This window comes from Panthera leo, chromosome E3, assembly GCF_018350215.1.
Source record: "Panthera leo isolate Ple1 chromosome E3, P.leo_Ple1_pat1.1, whole genome shotgun sequence".
Lineage (NCBI taxonomy): Eukaryota > Metazoa > Chordata > Mammalia > Carnivora > Felidae > Panthera > Panthera leo.
The window spans coordinates 28,457,193-28,482,587 of record NC_056694.1 but is presented as its reverse complement, the minus strand read 5'-3'; the positions used below and the strand labels follow the sequence as shown (position 1 = coordinate 28,482,587).

The 25,395-nt window shown below is 43.1% G+C and overlaps 1 protein-coding gene across 3 annotated transcripts; it reads right to left on the bottom strand.

The window, feature by feature from the left end:
- Nucleotides 1-1,901: 1,901 nt before the first annotated feature.
- CEP20 (centrosomal protein 20) lies at nt 1,902-21,132 on the bottom strand. 3 transcript variants are annotated; one of them, XR_006197816.1, is made up of 6 exons: nt 21,061-21,132; nt 17,413-17,610; nt 15,644-15,728; nt 8,826-8,962; nt 3,384-3,689; nt 1,902-2,664 (listed from the first exon to the last, which is right to left on the bottom strand). XR_006197816.1 is itself a non-coding variant. In XM_042922173.1 (6 exons), the coding sequence occupies exons 1-5, from the start codon at nt 21,086-21,088 to the stop codon at nt 3,613-3,615; spliced, it is 525 nt and encodes a 174-aa protein (XP_042778107.1). In that variant the 5' UTR covers nt 21,089-21,132; the 3' UTR covers nt 1,902-2,664; nt 3,579-3,612. The 3 variants fall into 3 exon arrangements, 2 of the variants coding, with proteins under 2 accessions (XP_042778107.1, XP_042778106.1); XM_042922173.1 differs by having other exon boundaries at nt 3,579-3,689; XM_042922172.1 differs by having other exon boundaries at nt 1,902-3,689.
- Nucleotides 21,133-25,395: the final 4,263 nt, after the last annotated feature.

Here is a 25,395-nt window from a genome sequence, read left to right as displayed (position 1 = left end):
AAGACAGGACCCCACAGCAGAGTGACTTGGGACGCTTTTTCCTTCATCCATTTCCACTCATGGTGCCTTTGTACCTCCAGATTCTCTAACAGGAAGGCCCCTAAAATTCTCAAGAGGAGTTTTACAGTGCCTGCCCAAACTAGACACGCTCTTGACATACGATGCGGCAATTCATGCTCCTTAGGACTTACCCAAACGAGTCGAAAGCTTACGTCCATACTGCAGCCTGCAGTTGGTTTATAGCAACTTCGTTCGGAATTGCCAGAACTCGGAAGTGACCAAGATGCTATTCAGCAGGTGAGTGGACAAACCGTGGGACACTGAGGTGATGCACTATTATTTGGTGCTAAAAAACAAACCGACTCTCAAGCCACGAAAACATGGAGGAATCTTAGGTGCATATTCCTACGTGAAAGGAGCTGGTCTGTAAACACCAAGCACCGCAGGATTCCAGATCTGACATTCTGAGAAAGGCAACACTATGAAGACGGGTAAAAGACCTGGGGCTGCCAGGGCCTGGGGGGAGGGAGGATGAATGGGCAGAACACAGGACGTTTAGGGCAGTGAAAATACTGTGCACGATACTATAATGGTGGATACAGGTCATGATATATTTGTTCAGACCCATAGAATGAACAGCACCTTAAATGGATCCTAATGTGAACTATGGACTTTGAGTGAGAATGTGGTCGGTGTAGGTCCATCGATTGGAACAAACGTGCCACCCTGATGGGGGGGGGGGGGGTGCTGCTAAAAATGGGGGAGGCTGCGAGTGTGGGCATAGGTGGTGTATGGAAACTCTGTGCACGTTATATCCAAGAAATAAGGTCTATTTTTTTTTTAGAGGTAGTTTTACCTTTTATTAAAAAAAAAAAAAAATTAATGAAGACCACACAATCCTTGCAGAACGGTTGTTACAAAAATCAAATACCCAAGTGGCTGGGGAGGATTGTCCTAAATGCCTTTAAAGGCATATTCTCACAAATGTTAATCCTTCGTGTACACTTGGCTTTAGGTTAAAAGAACACATCAAATTTTATATAATCATACAGGCATGCGAGTCATACACAAATGCATTCTTGCACATAATTATAAAGCTATTAGTTTACTCTATGCAAACATATACGCTAAGCTAAATTTATCATCTTCAAACGCCACCTCTGTTCCTGCTGTTTTTTAACTGCCCAAGTTTTAGATTTCCACTTTTCCTAAATCCCTCTTCAGTCCCAATTCCCATCCTATTTTTGTGTAAATCCAAGTCTTCCCCTAAAACTTCTCTGTATTTCTGGAAGAGAACTTCTCCTAACAACCCATGAAAACCACCAGCAGTGATGCAGATTTAGTTTTTTGAGTTAGAGGACAAGAGCTTGATGGGTCCTCTGTATTCAGATCTTTTTTTTTTTTTTTTTTTGCTATCTCTGCCCATGCACCTTCTTCAACTACTGGCTTATAAATTAATTGACACAGTTCAAATATCCTGAGTATAAACATTTCTGGAGTACATTTTTCTCAACCTAAGGTCCTCTGTGGAAATCATAAAAATCTTAGTTTTTTGAAAATAGGCGGTTTTCCCTTTTTCCAAATATAAAAAAAGAGTGCTGCATATGCTCTTCCGAAGCCCTAAATGGCCACGTCCCGGGTTACAACACCGTCCCCGCCAGCCCCCAGGGTGAAGAGTAAGTGTGGCAGGTGAGGTGGCTGATGGCAAGGGCACACGCGGGGCACAGCTCCCTCCCTTCACCCTCCACCCTCCACCCAGGCTGCCGGGGAGCCTGCGGGGGGGGGGGGGGGGGGGGGGGGGGGGGGGGGGGGCCTGGGGAGCCGCCTCCCACCGTTCTTCCCGTCCTGGCGTCCACCTCTTGATGACCGAACAGGCACAGGAACAGCTTTTGCACAAAGACGAGTTGCTCCAGTGTTTTTTATTAAATGATACATCAAAAGTATAAAAGTGGCCTGGGTGCAAATGACAGGACAATGCATACAAAAGCACTATCGACTACATGCGACAATTATGTTCAGCTTCTATCGTGATGACTTTGTATCAGTATCCAAAATGATAAAGTCCAGGATTTTTTCTTAATCTAGTCCTGCATGATTGTAATTCCTGAGGTGAACTTAGCGTCCGTTGCCAACATCCTTGCAGGTAAACCAAGTCTTCTGAGAAGAATTCAGATGTTCATATCCCCACACCCAATACAACGGAATTCGTGACTGTTACCATAGATTACAGATTTAATTTTAAAAATGGAAATGAGCCCTGATGGCACTTCTCAATCTATGTAAGTAATTCTAGCTCGTCAACAGGGCCTCGCAAAATCCTCTCACTTGTCAAGTATGTCTTGAGGGGATAACAACTTTTGGCACTCAGATAAAAATTCTCGGTTAAGGTGTAAGGACTGAACGTTGACCACCGCACAGAAAGTCAAAAGTTTCAGTAATTTCCACAGGCAGCACAGAGTCCGCACCCTGAAGAGGACGCCAATTTTTCCAGCTCCAGCCATGATCACTTTCCCTGTGGAAAATGTTCAAGCTAAACGCGGTCAGTAAACGGGAGCCCGCGCAGTTCACGCCCAGAACACGCTTTGCGACTTCCGGCCGACCGGGCACTATTGTAACAGGTGTTGTCAGGGATATCGGTCTGGAGACTCCACGTTATAAAAATGTCTGAATAAATATCAAAATAGCATTTTAGAGATCGCACACTAAGAGCTCTCACCGGTTTTTTTTTTTTTTATCCCAAGAACGAAAAACTGGCATTTAATGAGAATTCCGGAGCCCGAGTAGGTAGTGGCGGCCCCTGGCGTAGCTCGCCTTGTAAGTGCACAGCTGAAGGCCACACGGAGGTTACACAATGCCATCTTTTAAAAAGTGCCTTCTGGTATTTCTCCTAAAGCCTGTCTCTTCATGCTTACTCCACATTCTTTATATAATGAAATAAACTCTTTGTTTTACTTACAGCAAAATTAAAAGAATTATTTCCCCCTCTTCCTTTTAATTAAATCTTCCAATAGAAGCCAAAATGGTCCAAGGAAAGAAAAAGTACATTGTTACCTAGTTTAAAAGTTCAAATTTAGATAGTAATTCAGATATCTAAACCTAATTATAAATGGTTATCTGAAAAACCACTAATCATAAGGAAAAAAACAAAGTTTATAGAAAATAGTTTTTTCTGGCTTTAGTGTTCTTTTAAATGTTTTCTCAGAACATGAATGGATTTTTCTACAAATCCACCTAATTCCAGCCCGAAGGAAATTTAATTAATGTAACCTTGTTAAAGAGCAGAGCATATGGCTATAAAGGCCTGGACTTTTTTTTTTTTTAAGAACATACAGGTACTAATAAAATCCCTTTAGCTCTTACAAATTTAAAAAACTTTATCATACCTTCTGAAAACAGTATTTTTTTTCTCTTTCAAGTCAAATCCAAGAAGCTGGAAGCTATAAGTTAGTTTTTATTCACAAATGTAGTAAAACAGGAGGGGCTAAATGTTCTGCAGAAACTCGAATTTCTACACAGTACAAACATTAGTGATGTATTTTGGTAATGTTGGCAGAATAAATATGGTACTGAATACACACAATTTTAAGACAAAAGACGCCCCAGATGGAAATGTCATCTCTTTACTGCTTGAGAAACAAGAGGATCTTCAATATTATTAATACTCCCCTTCTCCTTTCTTAGGTGGTCATCTGAAATTAACAGAAACAAATGTCAGTACTTATCCCAAGTCAAAATAAGCAGTGTGCAGACATATCTACGTGTATTTTTGAATGCTGTATCTTGAATACTATAGGAGTTCTTTTTTTGAAAGAGATTTCAAATGTTTATTTTTGAGATACAAAGACAGAAAGAAGGAGGCAGGGAGGGGGAGAGGGAGAGAGGGAGAGAGAGAGAGGGAGAGAGAGAGGGAGAGAGAGAGAGGGAGAGAGAGAGGGAGGAGAGGGAGAGGGAGAGGGAGAGGGAGAGGGAGAGGGAGAGGGAGAGGGAGAGGGAGAGGGAGAGGGAGAAAGAGAGAGAGAGAGAGAGAGAGAGAGAGAGAGAGAGAGAGAGAGAGAGACACACAGAATCCAAAAGAGGCTCCAGGCTCCGAACTGTCAGCACGGAGCCCGACAGTGGGCTTGAACTCGTGAATCACGAGATCATGACCGGACCTTAAGTCGGACGCTTAACTGAGCCACCCAGGCACCCCTGATATTGTAGGAGTTCTTCAGGTGACTTGGGACAAACAAAGGAACTCACCATTTTTAAACCATTATTGAGGAGATCGGAAATGTTTAGTACTAAAGACTCACTCTCAAGGGTGGAACAGAGAGCATCCTGGAGTAAACCCATGGGTAAGTAGTAGTTGTAAACTTCTCTTACACGATACGTAAGGAATGGAATTTGCAAGGACAGTGTTCAATGAGCATTTTGAAGGATGACTAAGTTCTTCAACTAAGAAGAACTTTGAAACTAAGTTCTACCTTTGAAACTAAGAACTAAGAAACTTTTCTTCAAACAGAAATGCCTCTCGGCAGCACCCTCTTGTGGCCAGAAAAAAAAACTAGCAGTTTACATCTTCCTACCCAAATCAGAAAAGTATCACAGAAATTGTAGAAAATCTTCAGTCAAAAACACAACAGTAAAGCTCCAGGAAGAGTTCAGAAACGCCCCAGGCCCCAGTGACCACCCCCTGTGCTCTGGCAATAGAAGGGGCCCTGGTCACTTCTGCGGAATTTCTTTTGTCATGGAGGCAAAGGGGTAGAGGGCAGAAGTGTTCTAGATTAAAAGAATCAAATGCAACAAAAATGCAATGCAAAGACTAAATTCTGAGAATTGTGAAGAACTGAAAATATTCCCCAGACACTTTTTACAATGGAAAAACCCATTTTTATGACAACTAGATGACAAGAGGAAAAGAATACAAATCTAGGCAGTTGTTAGAAATATGCAATTTTAGCACCACAAGCACATACTGGATTTTCTTTTCTTGATGCTTCTTTATTTTAATTTTTTTTTAATGTTTATTTATTTTTGTGTGAGAGAGCGAGACAGAGACAGAGCACGAGCAGGGAAGGGGCAGAGAGAGGGGGAGACAAAGAATCTGGAGCAGGCTCTGAAACAGGCTCCTGGCTGTGAGCTGTCAGCACGGAGCCCAATGTGGGGCTCGAACCCACAAACCAGGAGATCGTGACCTGAGCCGAAATCAAGAGTCTGACACTTAACCGAAGGAGCCACCCAGGTGCTCCTGGATTTTCTAATTCTAAAGACAATTTGCTTCTACACCCATTCCCACTAGTCCACCACAGCTGATCACCCTCATAAAAAATGGGAGACTACTGGTCTGGATCACAGATGACCACCTCCCTCATTTTTAGGCAGCTTTGCTGGACAGAACAAAATTGAGGCCACAACCATTTCAGGTTTTCTAGAAAAGCACTGTAAAGAAATGAAGTTGTTATGCATGTACCTTACAGATGTGCAATCAAGCTCCGTTAATGATTTTCTCTGCTATGAGATATCTGGTTTTTTATTTATACCAAAAACTACTTTGCTTCCATATTTCAAGCACTAATACCAGCACCACTAATGAACTGGTTACCATTCCAAAGATGAGAGTGTCTACATAAACCCTCTTTTTTTCAGCACTCTGAAAGCTCTGATAAAGGAAGTGCTTCCATGCTGGAATGCTTTAGGCTTGTGTTCAAATAAAAGAGAATTTCATTTTAAGTGTTTTATGTCAGTCGGATGAGCTTCTGTAGAGATCAGGTATTGTAATCCGAAGAATAATTATTTTCATGTCTCCATAACCTTGTCAGTGTTGTCAAATCAAACACATTTCCATCAAACAGTAAGCTAGAATCCAGAAAGTAAACAGAATACTCGAGTGTGCGACTGGGACACAATGCAATTTTGGGCTGATAATTCCTCACAAATCATTGCACAGGGGCACCTGGGCGGCTCAGTCGGTTAAGTGTCCGACTTTGGCTCAGGTCATGATCTCGCAGTCTGTGAGTTCGAGCCCCGCGTAGGGTTCTGTGCTGACGGCTCAGAGCCTGGAGCCTGCTTCCGTTTCTGTGTCTCCCTCTCTCTCTGCCCCTCCCCCACTCACGCTCTGCCTCTCTCTCTCTCTCTCTCTAAAATAAACATTAAAAAAAATTTGTTTTTAATCATTCCACAAAGAGTTCATTGTTATCAAGAAAATTTTTGACAGTCAAGAAAAATAACTTGCAAAATCACGGTTCTTCTTTAGTTCAGCTGCCATCCTCCTTTCTGAGCTTTCCACAGAGTTTACTCACTCTAAGCGGAGGCTCTGAAGGCCCCAAAGTAACTAATGCACTCTCCTCCCTCTCCCTCTTTGGCTCGCCCGCGCTCGCTCGCTCTCTCCCTCCCTCTCTCCCTCCCTCTCTCTTCCACTCCGCAGCCCTCCCACCTCCCAGGTGTGAAGCCACAACTTGCTACTCTGTGACCCACATCTCAAAACAACAGAACTCAGTTAAGAAATACCCTGTTCCTTGTAACTTTGTTGTTAGCCATTAGCCATGAATGAGATCGATTAGAAAAAGCTTTCAAGCGGGGCCACCACATGGATGGAGCTAGAAAGGATTATGCTAAGCGAAGTCAGTCAGTCAGAAGAATAAATACTATATGATTTCACTCCTATGTGGAATTTAAGAAACAAAACACACAAGCAGAGGGGGGAGAAAAGAGGGGCAACCCAAGAAAGAGACTCTTAACTAGAGAGAGCACACCGACGGTCGCCAGAGGGGAGGCAGCTGGGGGTGGGGGAAAGAGGTGATGGGGACGAAGGAGGGCACCCGCGATGAGCACCAGGTGTTGTAGGCAAGTGCTGAATTACTACGTACAACTGAAGAAAATAAAAATGAAAAGCTTGCAAGCCAGAAACGTGCTCTCTCCAGAGATTATTTTCCCTCTTGGGAATGAAAATACCCGCGTCGCGGGTCTGCCGCGTGAGCGAGTGTTCACGTGTATAACATCCCCCGGTGGCGATCACGCGGAGAAAGTGCGATTATCGTACACTCTCGGTAGGCACGTCACCTGGTAAAGCCGCTCTGGAGGGGAATCAGACAGTATCCACTACATTTTTTAGTACGTATATGCTCCGAACCAGCAACTGGACTTCTGGGCATCCGCACAAGACAAACACGTGTGTGGGCAGGAAGTAATTCTATACCGCTACATGGTAGAAGCCAAAAATTAAAAACATGACAGCACATCGGTAACGAACGATTAGCAAAGCCACGCGATACTACACGAAGTTAAGAACGAGGTAGGAGGGGATGTCCGCGTGCTGACAGGACAAGTGAAGAAAAGCCAACTGCAGGAGGACACGCACAGGAGCAGAATACATAAATACACAGGAAACGGATCCCGAGGGAGACCTGCCGACCTGCTAACGGGGGCCTTCCCTCCGTGGAAGGGAGGGAAAGTGGGGAGTCGGGCCGAGACAAGACGGAAGAGATGAAAGGGAAGTTTACACTGTATTATCTGGACGTTTCGACATTTACTCACGTAATTGTTTTAAGTACGTGCCGGCCAGTAGGCACTCACGACAGTTCCTCACAAACCCCGAAAAGTGTACAAGAAGGGCACGGAGGGATGCCGACTCGGCTAAAAATGTTCAGCTGCAGGCTTCAGAGGAGTCACCTAACTTCTCAGGGTCGGTTTGCTCGAGAGTAAAGTAAGGAGGTGGGATGATTTCCTGTTCAACGGTCTATCAGCTCAGCATTCTAAGATAATGGATAACTCGTAGTGAAATCGGAAATCACCTCCTCAAGAGGTTGCCTTGCCTCACAAATACTTCACTTTCAGATCCGAGGAGACACAGCAAGCATTTGGCATGATCAATACTGCTCACAGCAGCTTATGAAAACTACCAAGGGCGATCTGTATTTCAGAGGTTTCTACACGTTTCTTTCCACATTCCAGGGCTATAGCTGTTCTGTTAATCTGCTGCCTGAGCCCCACCTACGACCGGCCTTAGAAAGAGGTCACCTCGACCGAAGCTGGAAAGGAGGAGCTAATAAACCACTCAGTTCAGATTAGCAAAATGACAGCCTATTGCTGATGTGAACACAACAACAGAAAGCTCATTGGAAGAGGGAGCATTCTGAAAGAAACCGAGGCTATCCTCCGAAGAATTAGTTATTTATAGGTAGCTGCCAGTCTTCCACAAACAGTATTCTAAAAATGCAAAGTGGGGGAGGGGGCGCCTGGGTGGTTCAGTCAGTCTGACTGGGCTCAGGTCATGACCTCGCAGCTTGTGGGTTCGGGTCCCAAGGGTCCCAAGTCGGGCTGTGTGCTGACAGCTCGGAGCCCGGAGCCTGTTTCGGATTCTGTGTCTCCCTCTCTCTCCGCCCCTCCCCCACTCATGCTGTCTGTCTGTCTCTCAAAAATAAATAAACATTAAAAAAATTTTTTTAAATAAAAATGCAAAGGGTACAGAAACATGTGGCTTCTCTATCTGTAAGCAGAGATCTTTCCTCACTTTTGGGGGGGGGGGGAATAATGATTTGATAAAACGCTATTTGTTCAGTACACCAATAATCTAACCTGCTCCAAAGAGTACAAATCTATGTGAAAATCAGGTTTTTCCAAACTTCTGTATAGAAATAATATCTGAGAATTTTGTCCAGTCATTGCCCTCCAGATTCTCCTTCCAAAAAGCATTTTGTTTTTAGGATAAGTAACAAAGACCAAAACTGTATTAAGTGTAAGTAGAATTAAACTATGACTCAAAAGCTCAAGAAAAACTATTCCAGAGAGAAATATTTAAGAAAATATACATGCTGACAGCAAAATGATGAATTTCAGGAAATTCATACCCCTTTGCCTTCTTCCGCTAGGTTGTCTGCCAAGATCTGGGTTTGGAGGCTGAAGTGAAGACCCTCTCGAAAATGGATTTTGGAGGTCCTCCTTAGTTCCGTGCAAGAAATGAGCTAAAATTCCATATAAAAGAGGTCTATAGCAGGAAGAAAACCACAATCAGTTAAAATTATAGATACAGGAAAAGCTTAAAACAAACCTCTCTTTTATGTTTATGTTTGAGAGAAAGCGAGCATGCACGCACAGAGGAGGGGGGCAGAGGGAAAGAGAGAATCCCAAGCAGGCTCCACGCGCAGCACAGACCCCGACTTGGGGCTCACCTCATAACCATGAGATCACAACCTGAGCTGAACTCAAGGTTGGGCGCTCAACCGAGCCATCCAGGCGCCCCCAAAACTCTACTCTAAGGCAGCCTCTGCCACCTGAATGGCCAGGTAATTCTCTATACTTAAAGAAGATGCAGGGTTACTATCCAAATCACAAACTATTCATGCTTTTTTAAATTTAAGAGTACCATTTGGGGTACCTGGGCGGCTCAGTCAGTTACGTGTCTGACTTCGGCTCAGGTCATGATCTCACGGTTTGTGAGTTCGATCCCCACATCGGGCTCTGTGCTGACAGCTCAGAGCCTGGAGTCTGCTTCGGATTCTGTGTCTCCCCCCTCTCTCCCCCTCCCATGCTCATACTCTCTCTCTGTGTCTTAATAATAAACATTTTAAAAAATATTTAAATTTAAGAGTACCATTTAACTCGAAAGACAATTTAAAAATCCAGAGAACCCACGTTACCAACTTAAACATCAACTAAACTGAAATACAAAATCAAACAATACACAGGAATTCAGCTTTTCAACTTTAAAGTCCAGTGTAAGACTTCCCAGTACCTAGCACTGTCTGAATACAACAAGTATTCAGGAAACGCTGGATGAATAAATCCTTGTCAAATTAGGTCATATGTCTCAAGAGCCAGGCTGCCTGGGTTCAAATCCTGGATTTACCACTTGACCTCAACAAGATTCTTAATGTCCCCAGCCTCTTAAATGTTTTTTCCTCTAAAAATGAGGATAAGTGTAGTCCTTACCTCCTAGGGTTATTGTGGACTAAATGAGTTCATAAATGTCAAGCGTTTAAAACCATGCCTGGCACATATTAAATGGCATATAAATATTAGCTGTTCAGGAGTCAGGTAAGAACTAATATTTAATAAGCTATTTTTAGGGCAGGCAGTTTAAAGAAAAAGTGATTTTTACAGTTTCCAAATCTCTCTCCATTCTATCTTCGCCCTGTAGATGTCATAATCATCATCCCCAATTTATACGTGAGAAAACCAAGGCTCAGGGAAGATATGCTGGAGATTTCTTAAATTTTTTGTAATGTTTTTATTTATTTTTGAGACAGAAAGAGACAGAGCATGAGCAGGGGATGGGCAGAGAGAAAGGGAGACACAGAATCCAATGCAGGCTCCAGGCTCTGAGCTGTCAGCACAGAGCCTGACACAGGGCTCGAACCCACAGACTGTGAGATCATGACCTGGGCCGAAATCGGACGCTTAATGGACTGAGCCACCCAGGCGCCCCTGGAGATTCCTTAGATAGTAAGTAAACAAACTTTCCAGTTGAATCCCAAGTCCCATACTCTTTGCATTACAATATACTGCTCAGAGATGTACACGAGCAGCCCTGCACAAACGGAAGCTATGTGGCTGACGATGGGAGAGACAGAAGCACACCAGAAATGTTTCCAATCTCATCACTGAAAATACAACTTAACTGAGTTTTTGGGGACAACTATTTATTAGCTGGTGTGATAGCTTAAAGTATGACATTCCTTTCCCTCCAAAAGGTAGGGCCTAACTGCCTTCTCCTGGAGTGTGGGCTCAAGTCACTTCTTTGAACCAAAAAACATATTAAATGAGAGTGCTGTGCAACTTCCAAGACTGGGTCACAAACCACCGTGCCCCTCGGCTTCCTCCTTGCCTTCTCTGCTGGGTCACCACGTCATAAGGACATTCAAGCTGTCCTAGGGAATGGTACACATGGAAGGAATGGAGTCTCGTGCAAGCAGCCATGTGAGTGAGCCACATAGAAGGGGATCCTCCAGCCCCAGCCATGTCTTCAAATGACGACGTCCCTGGCTACCCTTTAAGTGGATCTCCTGAGAAATGCCCCACTAGCCCCACCCAGAGATTTCTGACCACAGATAATAAATGTTTGTTGTTACAAGCCACCAAATCCTGGCGCAGTCTGTTACGCAGCAATAAGTAACTCCTTGCATGCCAACTGTTTCATAACACAAGGAAAGGAGGAAAGTAAGTTTCTCCATTTAAGATGCCTCAACTCTTATGAAAGGAATAAATCTTACAATCCAGGAACATAAAATAGGTCTTTTCGTTTATTTTACTTTTTTTTTTTTTTTTAACATTTATTTATTTTTGAGACAGAGAGAGACAGAGCATGAACGGGAGAGGGTCTGAGAGACAGGGAGACACAGAATCTGAAACAGGCTCCAAGCTCTGAGCTGTCAGCACAGAGCCCAACGTGGGGCTCGAACTCACGGACCGTGAGATCATGACCTGAGCTGAAGTCGGACGCTTAACCGACCGAGCCACCCAGGCGCTCCTCTTTTCGTTTATTTTAAACCAATGTGTCCCAAAGAGCTAATTGGTTCAAGAAGATTTTTAAATGTAAACAATCTTGTTCTTAACATCAATAAAGTTTTTAAGATTTAAAATTTTAAGATTCAGATATTTTTAAATGTTATTAGAAAACAAAAAACTAGTATATTTAATCCACAAATTCATGGATACTAAGATTTTTTAAAAAATAAAAGTTAAGGGGCGCCTGGGTGGCTCAGTCAGTTGAGCGTCCGACTTCGGCTCAGGTCATGATCTCACGGCTCGTGAGTTAGAGCCCCACGTCGGGCTCTGTGCTGACAGCTCGGAGCCTGGAGCCTGCTTCGGATTCTGCACCTCCCTCTCTCTGCCCCAACCCACTCACATTTTGTCTCTGTCTCTTTCAAAAATAAATAAACATTAAAAAAAAAATTTATAAAAAAAAAAATACAAGTTAAAAAAGGAGAATATTTTTTCAGGTTCGGCCTTACAATACTTTATTTGCAATGTTAAAACACAGGAACTCTCAAAACTAGTCTTCTTCATAAATTTGGCAAACTCATTCGGTGGCATGGCTTGACCTAACATAAGGCTACTTTAGACTTTATCCTACTTTGTATGCAAATTCTTAAGTTTCTCTGAAAAATATGAATGTGTTTGTGGAAAACCACTTTACGCTCACACTGGCACATGTATCTAGTATGTGGTATACTTACCATTTTACCTTTTTTCCCCCAGCTCTACTGACGTATAACTGAGAAATAAAATTGTAAGGTATTTAAACTATGTAAGGTGATAACTTGATATTTATATATATATATATATACACACACGGCAAAGGAATTCTCTTCAGCGAATTAAGTAACATATCCATCATCTCACACATTTACTTTTGTAAATGTGTGTGTTACTTTTGTGGGTGAGCAAATTTCAATCTTACAATCCATATTACTTTTTAAAATCTGAAACCTTCACAACAGAAGTGTTTTTAAGCAAAGCAGTAACTGTCTTTCAGAAAGCAAACTGCTGGCAGTTTGCAGTGTAAGTTGGAAAAGAAAGCGACTAGAGACAGAGAAAGCAGACGGCTTCGGAACAACACAGGGTGGGGCAGCGGGAGTGGATGGGAGATTCCGCAGAGGTAGAAGGGATGCGATGTGCAAAGTGACTGGTGGAGAAAGGAGCTGGAGCCACAAACATAAATGGACTCTGAGTTGAAGACCCAAATGGCTACATGAGGAACCTACGAGGGGGGTTTAAGGAGATGAAAACGGCAGATTTAATTTTTGGACACAGTGAGTTTGAGATGCCAGCAGAAACGTGGGCCCACAACTTAGGGCATGTGTTCGATGTAAAGTGGGGTCACAGCTCAGAGGCACCATTAAAGACTCAGGCATACTCAGAAAAGTGGGCGAGGGGACAAGATAAAAAGTTTTGTTAAGGACAAAACTTGAGTGGGTGGTCACAATTTAAAGGAAGCCTAAAAGAGCCAATGAAGAAATTGAGAACACTGTTAGGGAAAGAAAAACTTAGACAGTAAAGGTCATAAAAGACAAATGACAATAGGTGTTTTAAGGGAGAAGAGTCAGTATTACAAAATGCCACAGAAACTCCAGTGAAACTGAGCTTCTCAAATTGGAAATACACAATATACAGCCACTCTTGGGGCCGGGGCCTTGGGACAAAGTACAGGGTAAAGGTGGAGTATGATCCTAGAACATTCATTGTGCAAAGACTTGTGGGAAAGTTCAATTTAATTGGTATGTCCTTTATAACATTTTTATGGTAGAACAATTATATCATGAAGTAGAAAGAAAAAAATTCAATAAAGTTTTCGAAAGAGAAAACATAAGATTTCAAAGAAATTTCTTGTTAATGGAAAGGCTGCTTTGAGCCATGTCCCCTGGCCTCCTACGTACGTTTTTGTTTTTTGTTGTTTTTTTTTTTTTTTTGTCATTCAGGGATTCTCTGGGAAAAGTTTAAGCAACTCTGAAGTACGAAAAGAACCAAGAAACTACTCAAAAGTGGTCACCCTTCCTTTCAAGGGCAGAGTTTCAGTATAAATGGTGATAGAATTTAACATGCAGAGAGGGGAAAAGAGGGGACAGTAACAAAATGAAAACAGAGGGTTGGTTTTCACTAAGTTCAATGGTCAAAACAAGTTGATTGGGTTTTGGGGGGATCTGAATATATTCCTAAATTGAAGTGAAGGAAATAATCGGGAGGAAGAGTTCAGCGTGAGTAAGGAAACAAGTGATAAAAGAGAGTCTCAGATGGGAAATAAAAGTGGGGGGGTGGGGTATGCACCAAGAAACCAAGAAACGTGACCCTTAGCAGGACTGTTGCTCAGTCCTCTGAAACCACAGGAATTTTAGCTCCAGGGAGCAGACGCCTTATCTTGTTTATTGCTACACACCTTGGATTTGGTGCAGTGTTAGACACACTCGAGCCAAATAAATACCTGCTGAATTAAAACGAAATAAAACCACCACTATGTGATTATGACTCCAATACAACACTATCTAAAAATTTATTTTTAAGTTTTTATTTTAAATTTTTTTTTTAACGTTTTTATTTATTTTTGAGACAGAGAGAGACAGAGCATGAATGGGGGAGGGTCAGAGAGAGGGAGACACAGAATCCGAAACAGGCTCCAGGCTCTGAGCTGTCAGCACAGGGGCCCGATGCGGGGCTCGAACTCACGAACCGCGAGATCGTGACCTGAGCCGAAGTCGGCGCTCAACCGACTGAGCCACCCAGGAGCCCCAAGTTTTTATTTTAAAAAAAGTTATTAAAAAAAGTTCTTGGCACAAAAATAGACACTCAGATCAATGGAAGAGAATAGAGAACCCAGAAATGGACCCACAAATATATGGGCAACTAACCTTTGACAAAGCAGGAAAGAATATCCAGTGAAATAAAGACAGTCTCTTCAGCAGGTGGTGCTGGGAAAACTGGACAGCAACACGCAGAAGAATGAACCTGGACAACTTTCTTACACCAGACACAAAAATAAACTCAAAATGGATGAAAGACCTCAATGTAAGACAGGAAGCCATCAAAATCCTCGAGGAGAAAGCAGGCAAAAACTTCTCTGACCCTGGCCACAGCAACTTCTTACTCAACACGTCTCTGGGAGCAGGGAAACCAAAGCAAAATGAACTATTGAGACCTCATCAAAATAAAAAGCTTCTGTACAGCGAAGGAAACAATCAGCAAAACTAAAAGGCAACTGATGGAATGGGAGAAGATATTTGCAAACGACATATCAGATAAAGGGTTAGTATCCAAAATCCATACAGAACTTATCAAACTCAATACCCAAAAAATAAATAATCCACTGAAGAAATTGGCACAACGAATAGACACTTCTCCAAAGAAGACATCCAGATGCCCAACCAACACATGAAAAAATGCTCCACATCACTCATCATCCGGGAAATATAAATCAACACCACACTGAGATACCACCTTACACCTCTCAGAAAGGCTGACATCAACAACTCAGGCAACAACAGATGTTGATAAGGATGCAGAGAAAGGAGGATCTCTTTTGTACTGCTGGTGGGAATGCAAACTGGTGCAGCCACCCTGGAAAGCAGTGTGGAGGTTCTTTGAAAAATTAAAAAGAGAACTACCCTACGACCCAGCAATGGCACTACTAGGTATTTACCCAAGGGACACAGGTGTGCTGTTTCAAAGGGACACATGCACCCCCATGTTTATAGCAGCACTATCAACAATAGCCAAAGTATGGAGAGAGCCCAAATGTCCACTGACGGATGAATGGATAAAGAAGATGTGGTATATAATATATACAATGGAGTATTACTCGGCGATCAAAAAGAATAAAATCTTGCCATGTGCAACTACGTGGAAGGAATTGGATGGTATTATGCCAAGCGAAATTAGTCACAGAAGGACAAATATATGACTTCACTCATACGAGGACTTTCAGATACAAAACAGATGAACATAAGGGAAGGGAAGCAAAAATAATATCAAAACAGGGAGGGGGACAAAACAGAAGAGACTGTGAAATATAGAGAACAAACTGAGGGTTGCTGGAGGGGCTGTGGGAGGGGGGATGGGCTCAGTGGGCAAGGGACTTAAGGAATCTACTCCTGAAATCATTGTTGCATCATGTGTTAACTAACTTGAATGTAAATTATAAAAAAATAAATAAATTATAGAAAAAAAAAGTTCTTACATTGTGTTATCCTTTGATTCTTCAAATGCATTTAGTTCCCGAATGAGAAACTGTCTGTCCAATGGTACTACAGGCTGACCAGATTCTGGAGGAAAAATCAGGTGTCTTTATTCGTCTAAAAAGCACATATGATTTTGATAAGAACCACTCACCAGGTATACAGACTTTTCAGATTTTCAGTAGGCGAGGCAAAATGGCACAGCCACTTTGGAAACGGGTTGAGCCATTCCTTACAAAGGTGAGCATGTACTTACCACACACAACCTTGCAATCCCACTCTTAGCTCTTTACTCAAGAGGAACGAAAGCTTACTTTCACACAGAAACTTGTGTGTGAATGTTTATGGCAGCTTGATAATTGCCAAAAACTACAAACCACTGGCGATAATGGATAAAATGGGCACAGCCATACAAATGAGTGCTATTCAGGGGGAAAAAAACCCAACACAGCTGAATCTCAAATGCATTATGCTAAGTGAAAGGAAGCGGACTCAAAAGGCTACTTCCTGAATGGGTTCATTTCTATAACATTCTGGAAAAGGCAAATGACAGGTACAGAAAACAACAGATCAGTGGTTGCTAGGGGTGGGGGTAGACAAAGAAGTTGACCACAACAGGGCAGAGAATTTTTTGAGGTGATGAAAATACTCTACATCGAGACTGTAACTGAGGTGGTAGTTACAAAACTATGCATTTGGTAAAATTCATCGAAGTGTATACTAAAAAAGGTATATCGTACTGTTAACTATACCTCACTTTTTGAACAAAGCCGAGACACTTAATATGAAACTTAAAATGATGGTGACCATACTTCATTTTAGGGAAGCCCAAGTCCAAGACCGCATTCATTCTATTTTCACAATTTTCTTCTTTTCTGAGTACTAATAGTATTATGTAGCCATGTGTAACAAACTGAGGAAAGTGGACACTGATACTGAAGATCCTTAGACCACTAAAAATCCTGGTCATTATTCAGTTAAGGTATATGCTTAACATTAATAAGACATCTAGAATATCAATAAAAGAGCTGTTAAATCAAAGTCCCAGCATCTCAAAGAACTCATTCTCTCTTCCAAAATCTACTTCATGGTTTCTTTTCTTTAATGAGAGGTGAAACAATGTTAAAGCACAGAGCAAAGCTTAAACAAGGCCATCAAATGATACAGGTGCAATCCTTCCAATCCCATTTCTCCCTCAGCCCAGAGGAAAGTCTTGACTACCGTGCATTCCTTTCAGTTTACTTTCTTCACAAATAAAGTTTAACAGATAAATGTCTCTTCAACTGTCCATCTCCTCCCCCAAAACCAAGGTTAACCCCCAAGAGGAAAGTAAACTCCTTCCTAATCCATTTCAAATATCACGCTTTTACACACATTTGCATATATCCCTCACCTATAATGGTAGCAGTATTTTAAAATTTTATCTCTAGTGCTTCCTATTTTTTAACAAAAACTATATACATCAAAACTGTATTTTTAAAGTATATCTATAGAAAAAAGCTAGCAGCAAACAAAATGTCAACAACTGCTTATTCTCAGCATCAGGCGATTTTTCAAAGGGTGCACCTAGTGTTTATCTACTTTCCCCTACAATACAATAAGCCCCATGAGAACTTGTTCAAGCTCTGGAAAGAACCCATGAGACGTTTATGTCCCTGTCACTCAGATGACACTGTGGTAATGGAATCGGATTTCCAGCGTAAACATTTTCTGAGAATTGAGGGCAGGGAAAAGCAGATGTTGTTTCAGGTAAGTAACAATAACCTCTTACCTGATATGAGAACAGATGCTGTATACTTGTATTTGTTGAATTCCAAATACTCCCGAATTAATTCATTAATTAGAAGATTTTCATGAGACAACGGCGGTCGGGGTTCACTTTCATCATTCAGGGCATTGAAAACTTCAGCTCGGATCCTTGCTTTTAAATGCCCTAATACTCCTCTTTTCTCCAAGGTGTCCTTTAAAACTGTTAAATATAAAATATTATGTTTCAATTATAGAACAAATTTGGTCTTTTTTTTTAAGTAATCTCTACATCAACATGGAGCTCGAACTCATTCAAACTCTTAAGATCAAGAGTCGCACTCCACCAACTGAGCCAGCCAGGCACCCCTCAATTCTTGGGCATACTTGGAAGAAAAATGTGTAACTAGTAAAGTGGCCTAATACCCACTGTTTCGATCTAAACAATGTGCTAAATGCAAGTTATCCAATTAGCTACCACAATTCATGTTTGTAATAAAAATATAAAGTTCTCAAGTTGCAATGATTTGCTATTTTAACATATTTAAGCAAACTCAAGTTTATCTTTCTAACATCATCACTGTCAGTAGCTATAGTCTGATATGCATCTTTAGTGAGGGAGGAAAAGGGAGCATAGAATTAGCTCACTGGGGCCTGAAATTAACCCTTACTGACTCGTATGTTTTCAAGAGTGTTTAGCACTGCAGATAGGTTCTGTATGTCACGAAAATCTCTGGTGTAGAAAGATGATTAAAGACAATGAATGCATTCCATAAAAGGAAAGAATATGTTGTCTTTTGATAAAAACCTATGCTATCCAGAACCCTTGGGGAATGGCCCATTCAGAGCAAAAAGGTATTTTGGGTTTGTTTGTTTTTTTTAAGACACAAGTTAATTTCCTAAAAAACAACAGGATTCTGAAATTATAAGCCTAGTTAGAAATCTAACACGTAGATTAGCCTAGTTAGAAATCTATCACTGCCACCTTGAGACATCGGGGATATATATGTTGAGTGTAATCTAACTTCTTGAGGAGCAAGGGTCGGATTGCTGTATCAGTTATGATAATGAGATTTACCTATAAATGTTAGTATAGATACTGACGGGCACAGGGCTGAATTGGCATCATTCCTTGCAGTGATCTGGAACCTTCTTCGTTCACATTGTCCCTCAAGGCTAAGTAACAAACCCTGACAATCAACACCTCTCACCCACAGTGCCTAGAACACAGTAAGAGCTCAAAAACTCTACCTGGGAGCATTATAATACAGGGTGTAATAAACATAGTTTAATACATACTGTGCCCTACCCAAGGCACCAAATAAGTACATCAACATAAAGAAAAACTCATAAACAGAGCCCAAAGAACTTATCCATTTGTCATAAAATTCCTTTAAAGCTTTATTATACAACAACAAAAACCTGGGTCTTAGGATTCCATTACAGAGATACAATCTAGACTGAATTTTAACCTTTCTTGCTCCTTGTTTTTAAATCATCCCTTCAACCTATTTGGCAGGTATGCAAGTACAGTTATCACCCAATCAGACTTTGTAACAGGCCCATAAAAGGAAGGTCCAGCCTTATCGCAGTCTTGGGATCATAACCGAACCCGTTGTTTAACTCCATCTTTGGAAGTAGATGGGAGAGTTTTCGCTGGCCAGGATCCTGTCCCAAAGACTGTATGTGCACAAAGCACAGCCTCAAACTCAGCAGAGAAATGCAAATTAATGAAGCCGGAGTTAGGAAATCTAGGCTGGCTGTCTCATTGCCAGCTCACGCCTCAGTTGCCCTCTCCAACATGATGAGCTCCACCTCTCGGAGGCAGAACCAAGGGAGATGCAGAGCTTCAAAAAGGGACAAGGGAACCAAGCGAGATGTGAAAGCTTCAAAAAGGCACAAGTCCATACGACGTACGATAACTGATTGGGAAACACACTGTCCCTGAGATTCTCTTGGACACAGAGCATATTCAGAACTGGGCAACGCAGAAAAAACATAAAGGGCTCCCTAGATCTGTGGGGGACACTCACTCCTAAACCCCAGAGTTACATCTTCTTTTGGGGTTCTGTAATATTTTGCACTTCCTTCTATTCTGTTTAAAACACGGTGCTACAACTTCAGAAAGAGGTTCTTAACTTGCCTTAATATCCCAAAATACCTTTATTTTTTTTAAGTTTTTTATTTATTTGGGGGGGGGGAGAGAACGCGTGAGCAGGAGAGGGGCAGGGAGAGAGGATCCCAAGCAGGCTCCCCACGGTCAGCGCAGAGCCCCACGTGGGGCTCCAACTCGCAACCTCAGGATCGTGACCTGAGCCTAAATCAAGAGCCACCCAATTGAGCCACCCAGGTGCCCCCCTCCCCAAAGTATCTTTAAATCCTCTGAAGTGGGGCGCCTGGGTGGCTCAGTGGGTTAAGCCTCTGACTCTTGATTTAGGCTCAGGTCACGATCTCGTGTGAGTTCGAGCCCTGCCATCGGGCTCCGTGGTGGCAGTGCAAAGCCTGCTTGGGATTCTGTCCCTCTCCTTCTCAAAATAAATAAATAAACCGAAAAAAATCTTAAAAAAAAAAAAAAGATAAATCCTCTGGAGCTGATGCGATATCACATGTGTTACGTATTCCCTGCGGGGAGTGAGATCGGATTCCCGTGCAGTCTGTTCTTGTGGATAAAGGCATGCCTTTTCCAGGACTGTTCAGCCCGGCGCCCAAACACACATTTACGTCAATGCTTCCAGCATCCTCTTCTCAAAGGGATTCAACCCCTCCCTGCCAAATCTTTAAGAATTACTGATTTGGATCCCAAGCTCCCTTAAAACTCAACTGGTTTTATTAACTGGGTAGCAGCATCACCCAGGGATTAAGACCTGGATGGAGTTCAGGTGCGGCTGATCTAGGCTCTCGCACTGGGCCTCCCAGCTAAGGCGCTTTGCGCGAGCTATTTCACCTCTCGGCACCTCTATTTCCCAGTCTATAAAATGGGCATGAGATTATGACACAGGATCTATTAGGCAATACTGGGATTAGGTAGTGCTTGACATTTGAGGCTCTGTCGCTTGTAACTATAACTACTATTATTTGTCTGGACATCCGATCACACAAAATCAACGGTGAACAAACGTTTCCAGCTTAATCGACCCGCACCTTTGTGGAACTCTGTTGAAAACTCCAGGAGAATGGCCAGGCAGCTTCCCACCGCCAGTTTTTCCCCATGGAGAGCGGGACGCACCTCATAGGTTGTTGCAAGGATTCAGTGACAACTGAGCTAACGGTCTGGGACTGTACCTAACCCCAATAATGGCTGTGGGTACTGTCATCACTCAGTCCCACATGAAGGGAGCGGCCCAAAGCTTCGGCCCGAGAGCGGTCTCACAAATGCGCCCAGAGGCCCAACGTGCAGGACTGCAGGCCCCTTGGGCACGTGAGGGTCCCGCAGCTCCTGCTCCAGCTCAAAGCCGATTTCAAAACTGTCCCAGTGCGACCGCTTCCCTCACACAGGGCCCGGGCACAGCGGCCGCCACACCAGTCGGACGCCCTGCCGACCCTGACGCCGCAGAACGAGCCCCGCGCCCCCGCAAAGCCGGACTCTGTTTCGCGCGCGCTCCTTTCGCTCCATCCTTTTCACAAGAGGAAGGCCAGACGCCTTTCACCCGGCAAACGGCCCACGCGCACTCACCAGCCTTGAGCTCGGCGACAGTCGCCATCTTTCAACCGCCGTCAGGGGCGCGCCTCGGCTGTGCGCACGCGCAGCTCCGCCCCTCTCTGCGGCATGGTCTACAGCCAATAGGTGCGCCGCTCTCGCTACACTCGGTCCCACCCCTTTCAGTTTTCTGTCTCCGGGGTTGGTTGGGTGGTGACTCTCCGGAGGGATTTCACCAATCAGCGAGCTCTCTAGGTGCTGCGGGAGGAGGGAGGAGGAGTCAGGACCAAGATCCTTTACCTTTGCGTGCCACTGGCACTTTAGTTGACTAATATTTCCAACGTGTCCCCACTGCTCGTCTCTGCAGCCTCAGGGACTAATTGTCAATGGTTACCATGTGTTGAGCCTGTGGTTCTCAAACTTGAGAGTGTCTGAGAATCACCTTGAAGACTTGTTAAAGGGCCCCACTCCTGAGGTTGCTGATTTAGTCAATCTAGGTTGAGATCCGAGAACTGCTTTTCTAACAAGTTCTCAGGTGACGGGGATGCTGCTGGCCTGGGGATCACACCTTGAGAACCCCTGTATTAAGTACTTACTAGGAGCCTGACAGTGTGCTAAATCTTACACACTTTGGCTCATTGATTTCTCTACTATTAGTCCCATTTTACAAAGGAGGCAACTGAGTCTTTGATAACTGATGAGGCTTAACCAAGATCGCAAGCAAATGGAGGTGATTGGAATCCAGGCCTCTTGCTTTTCTAGGCCTGTTCTCTTAAACTGACACTTAATACTGGGTAGTACACATGAGGAGTCCAAGAGCTTTCTGTGAATAATTGATGAACGAATAAACTCTACCATCCCAGTTTTGTACCCAAAACAGTGGGAGGTTCTGTGATTCCAGTTAGGAATCCAACTCTATGCTTCCTTCCATTGCCAGGAAGGCCAGCATCTGTGACTTAGATCGTAGAACAGTGCTCTTTAAACTGCTAGTCTTTACCCGTAGTAGGTTTTAAAATCTATTTATTAGTGGCCCCCGGTGAACATATTTTTAATGAAATGGAATGGAACAAACAGCAAACAAGGAAATACTGTTTTTTGAAACTTTTGTTTCAGTTATGATGTGTGTCCTCATTCCTGGTGTATTTTTTTTTTTAATAACGAAAAATGTACAATGTTTATTTTTGAGAGAGAGAGAGACAGAATGTGAGCAGGGGAGGGGCAGAAAGAGAGGGAGACACAGAATCGGAAGCAGGCTCCAAGCTCTGAGCTGTCAGCACAGAGCCAGATGCAGGGCTTAAACTCACTAATTGTGACATCATGACCTGAGTCCAAGTCGGTCGCTCAACTGACTGAGCTACCTGACTATGCCTCTTTAATTTTTTTCTTTATAATGTTTATTTTTGAGAGACAGACAGAACATGAGAGAGGGAGACGCAGAATCCAAAGCAGGCTCCAGGCTCCGAGCTGTCAGCATAGAGCCCAACCTGGGGCTCAAACTCATGAACAGTGAGATCATGACCTGAGCCAAAGTTGGACACTTAGCTGACTGAGCCTACCCAGGTGCCCCCCTCCTTTTTTTAAGTTTATTTATCTTGAGAGAGAGAGAGAACATGTGCACATGCAAGTGGGAGAGGGGCAGAGAAGGAGAGAGAAAGAGAGGGAGAGAGAGAGAATCCCAAGGAGGCTCTGCACTGTGAGCTCAGAGCCCAATGCAGGGCTTGAACTCACAAACCACGAAATCACAATCTGAGCTGATTTGGGATGCTTAACCGACTGAGCCACCCAGGCACCCCTAATTTTGACCTTGTAGAACTCAGATCTGTTCTGTAAATTTAGAAAGGCCCTATTCATCCCACTTCCCTATTCTGTAAAACCCACAGAGCCTGAATTCCTGGCCAACATCTCAAGAGATTTATAAGGATTAACTAAATTCCATAGGTAGGAAGTTTGAGCTCCTCAGAGAAAAGCATTGCTGGATATGTTGATGAGGAACTCAGAGAGAGAGACAAACAGTAATGCAACTGATTGATTAGTAGTGGTAATCATTACAATAGTTAATATCCATTGCCACTCTCTGTGTGACAGGTACACCTCTAAAGCCTTACTTAAAGTTGTTACCAACAACCCGATGAGGTACATACTCACACAGCAATCATCTAAAGTACAATTTCAGGGCGCCTGGGTGGCTCAGTCAGTTAAGCGTCCAATTTCAGCTCAGGTCATGATCTCGGGGGTTGTGTGTTTAGACCCCGTATTGGGCTCTGTGCTGACAGCTCAGAGCCTGGAACCTGCTTAGGATTCTGTGTCTCCTACTCTCTCTGCCCCTCCCCCACTTCTTATCACTCTCTCTCTCTCTCTCTCTCTGTCTCTCAAAACTAAATATTAAGAAATATGTATATAAGGTAAAATTTCATTGAAAAACATGTACTGAAATTGGGTACTACACTGTGTTGGAAAGGATGTGGGGAAACAGGCATCACCATTGCTCGCTGGAATGTGGGTGTATCGGCCCCACCTTCTCAGAAGGCTATTTGGCAATATCTAGTCAATCTTTCACACCCTATGACCCATCAATTCCAGTTTTAGAAATGTATCTTACACATACACTCACATCTAATTACCAACGATATGTGCATAAGAATATTCAGTGTAGCCCTGTTTATAGTAGACAAAAATCTTTATGTGTCCATCAGAATGGCTGAAATGAAAACAAGCCACGATGACAATACCAAATGCTGGTGAGGGTGCATACATTGCCGGTAGAAATCCAAAGTGGTAGAGTCACTTTGGAAATTGTTTTGGCAACTGCTTATGAAACCAAACATACACTCACCATTCAACTCGGTAATCCACTCCTCGGTGTTTACCCAGGAGAAATAAAAACTTAACGTCTACACAAAAGCCAGTATGATAATCGCAGATTTATTTGTGATCGTCCCACCTGGAAATGACCTAATGCCTTCCAGCTGGTGAATGGATATAAATTAGCTGTAGTATATGCCTATACCATGGAATAACAAATACTCAATAATAAAAAGGAACCGGTCACTGATAGCTGCAACAACGTGGATGAATCTCAGATGCATTGTGCTTGGTGAAAGAATCAGGACTCAAAAAGCTACATCAGGTATGATTCCACTTACATATTTTGGAAGAGGCAAAGTCTCTTTGGTGTGAACTTTGGAAAAGTGTGTGGAAGGTGGTTGCCAGGGGCTGGGATGAATGAAGGGGACTGTCTATAAAGATGGAATAACATGATTTGGGGAGTCCTGGAACTGTTCTACATCTTGATTGTGACTATGTGATTGTATGCATTTATCAAAAGTCATGTATGAATTCATCAAAATTCATCCTCAGATGGTCCCCAAACTCCCCTACCCTGCACCCTCATCATGGCAGCGTGGCCTCCATACCCTGGGGCTGTGATTCTGTTCACACCGGTGCCCACACTGGATTGCTTCGCAGGACAGAAACCTTACCTATCTTGCTCATCTCTGGTCGAACAAATATTTGTAGAATGAATGAATGAAGTCCCGCAAAGCAACTCATCTCACGGATGAAACTGACATGGAGACAACTAACTGGCCAGAAGCAAGTAGACCGTGTGGCGGGAGTGGAATTATACCCCAGCTTTTCTCTACAGTGACTGACAAAATGCAACCCGTGGAGGTTACAGGTTCCGACTTCTGAACTGTGGCACATACATGGTTCTCACCCTGGAATGTTGACATGTGGAAGGTTTTAATGTAGATTTTTTTTTTTTTGTGGGGGTTGGGGAAGGCAGTGGATATTAATGTCAGTCCTTTGGAGGAAGTAAAAAGGATCCGCCAGGTAAAATGAGAATGCCACCTTTTGAACCTTTTGAAAGGCTTTTTTTTTTTTTTTTCAGAGGGATGAGAAATACATTTATTCAATGCCTTGTTTACCAAAAGGATTAGGGATTAAGGAATTCTTGAGTAACTCTTGGCTGAAATGTGTTTTATCAGAGGAACCCAGCTGGACAAAGTTGAGTTTAAACGAGTCGAGTGTCTTATCGAGATTTAGTTATGCCCTCCTGGTAGGCATGACTTTTCTTAGGATGTGCAGCAAGAGGCAGTAGAGAGTAGGAAGGGGGGGGGAATCTGTAGATGGAATTTTACAAATTGGAGACAACTACGTTATAGAAACAGTGTCTCCTTGTCAGACAAGTCGAGGCAGCTTTTGAAAATATGACACATTGGGGGTGCCTGGGTGGCTCAGTCGGTTAAACATACAACTTCAGCTCAGGTCATGATCTCATGGTCCATGAGCTCGGGCCCCGTGTCAGGCTCTGTTCTGACAGCTCAGAGCCTGGAGCCTGCTCCTGATCTGTGTCTCGCTCTCTCTCTGCCC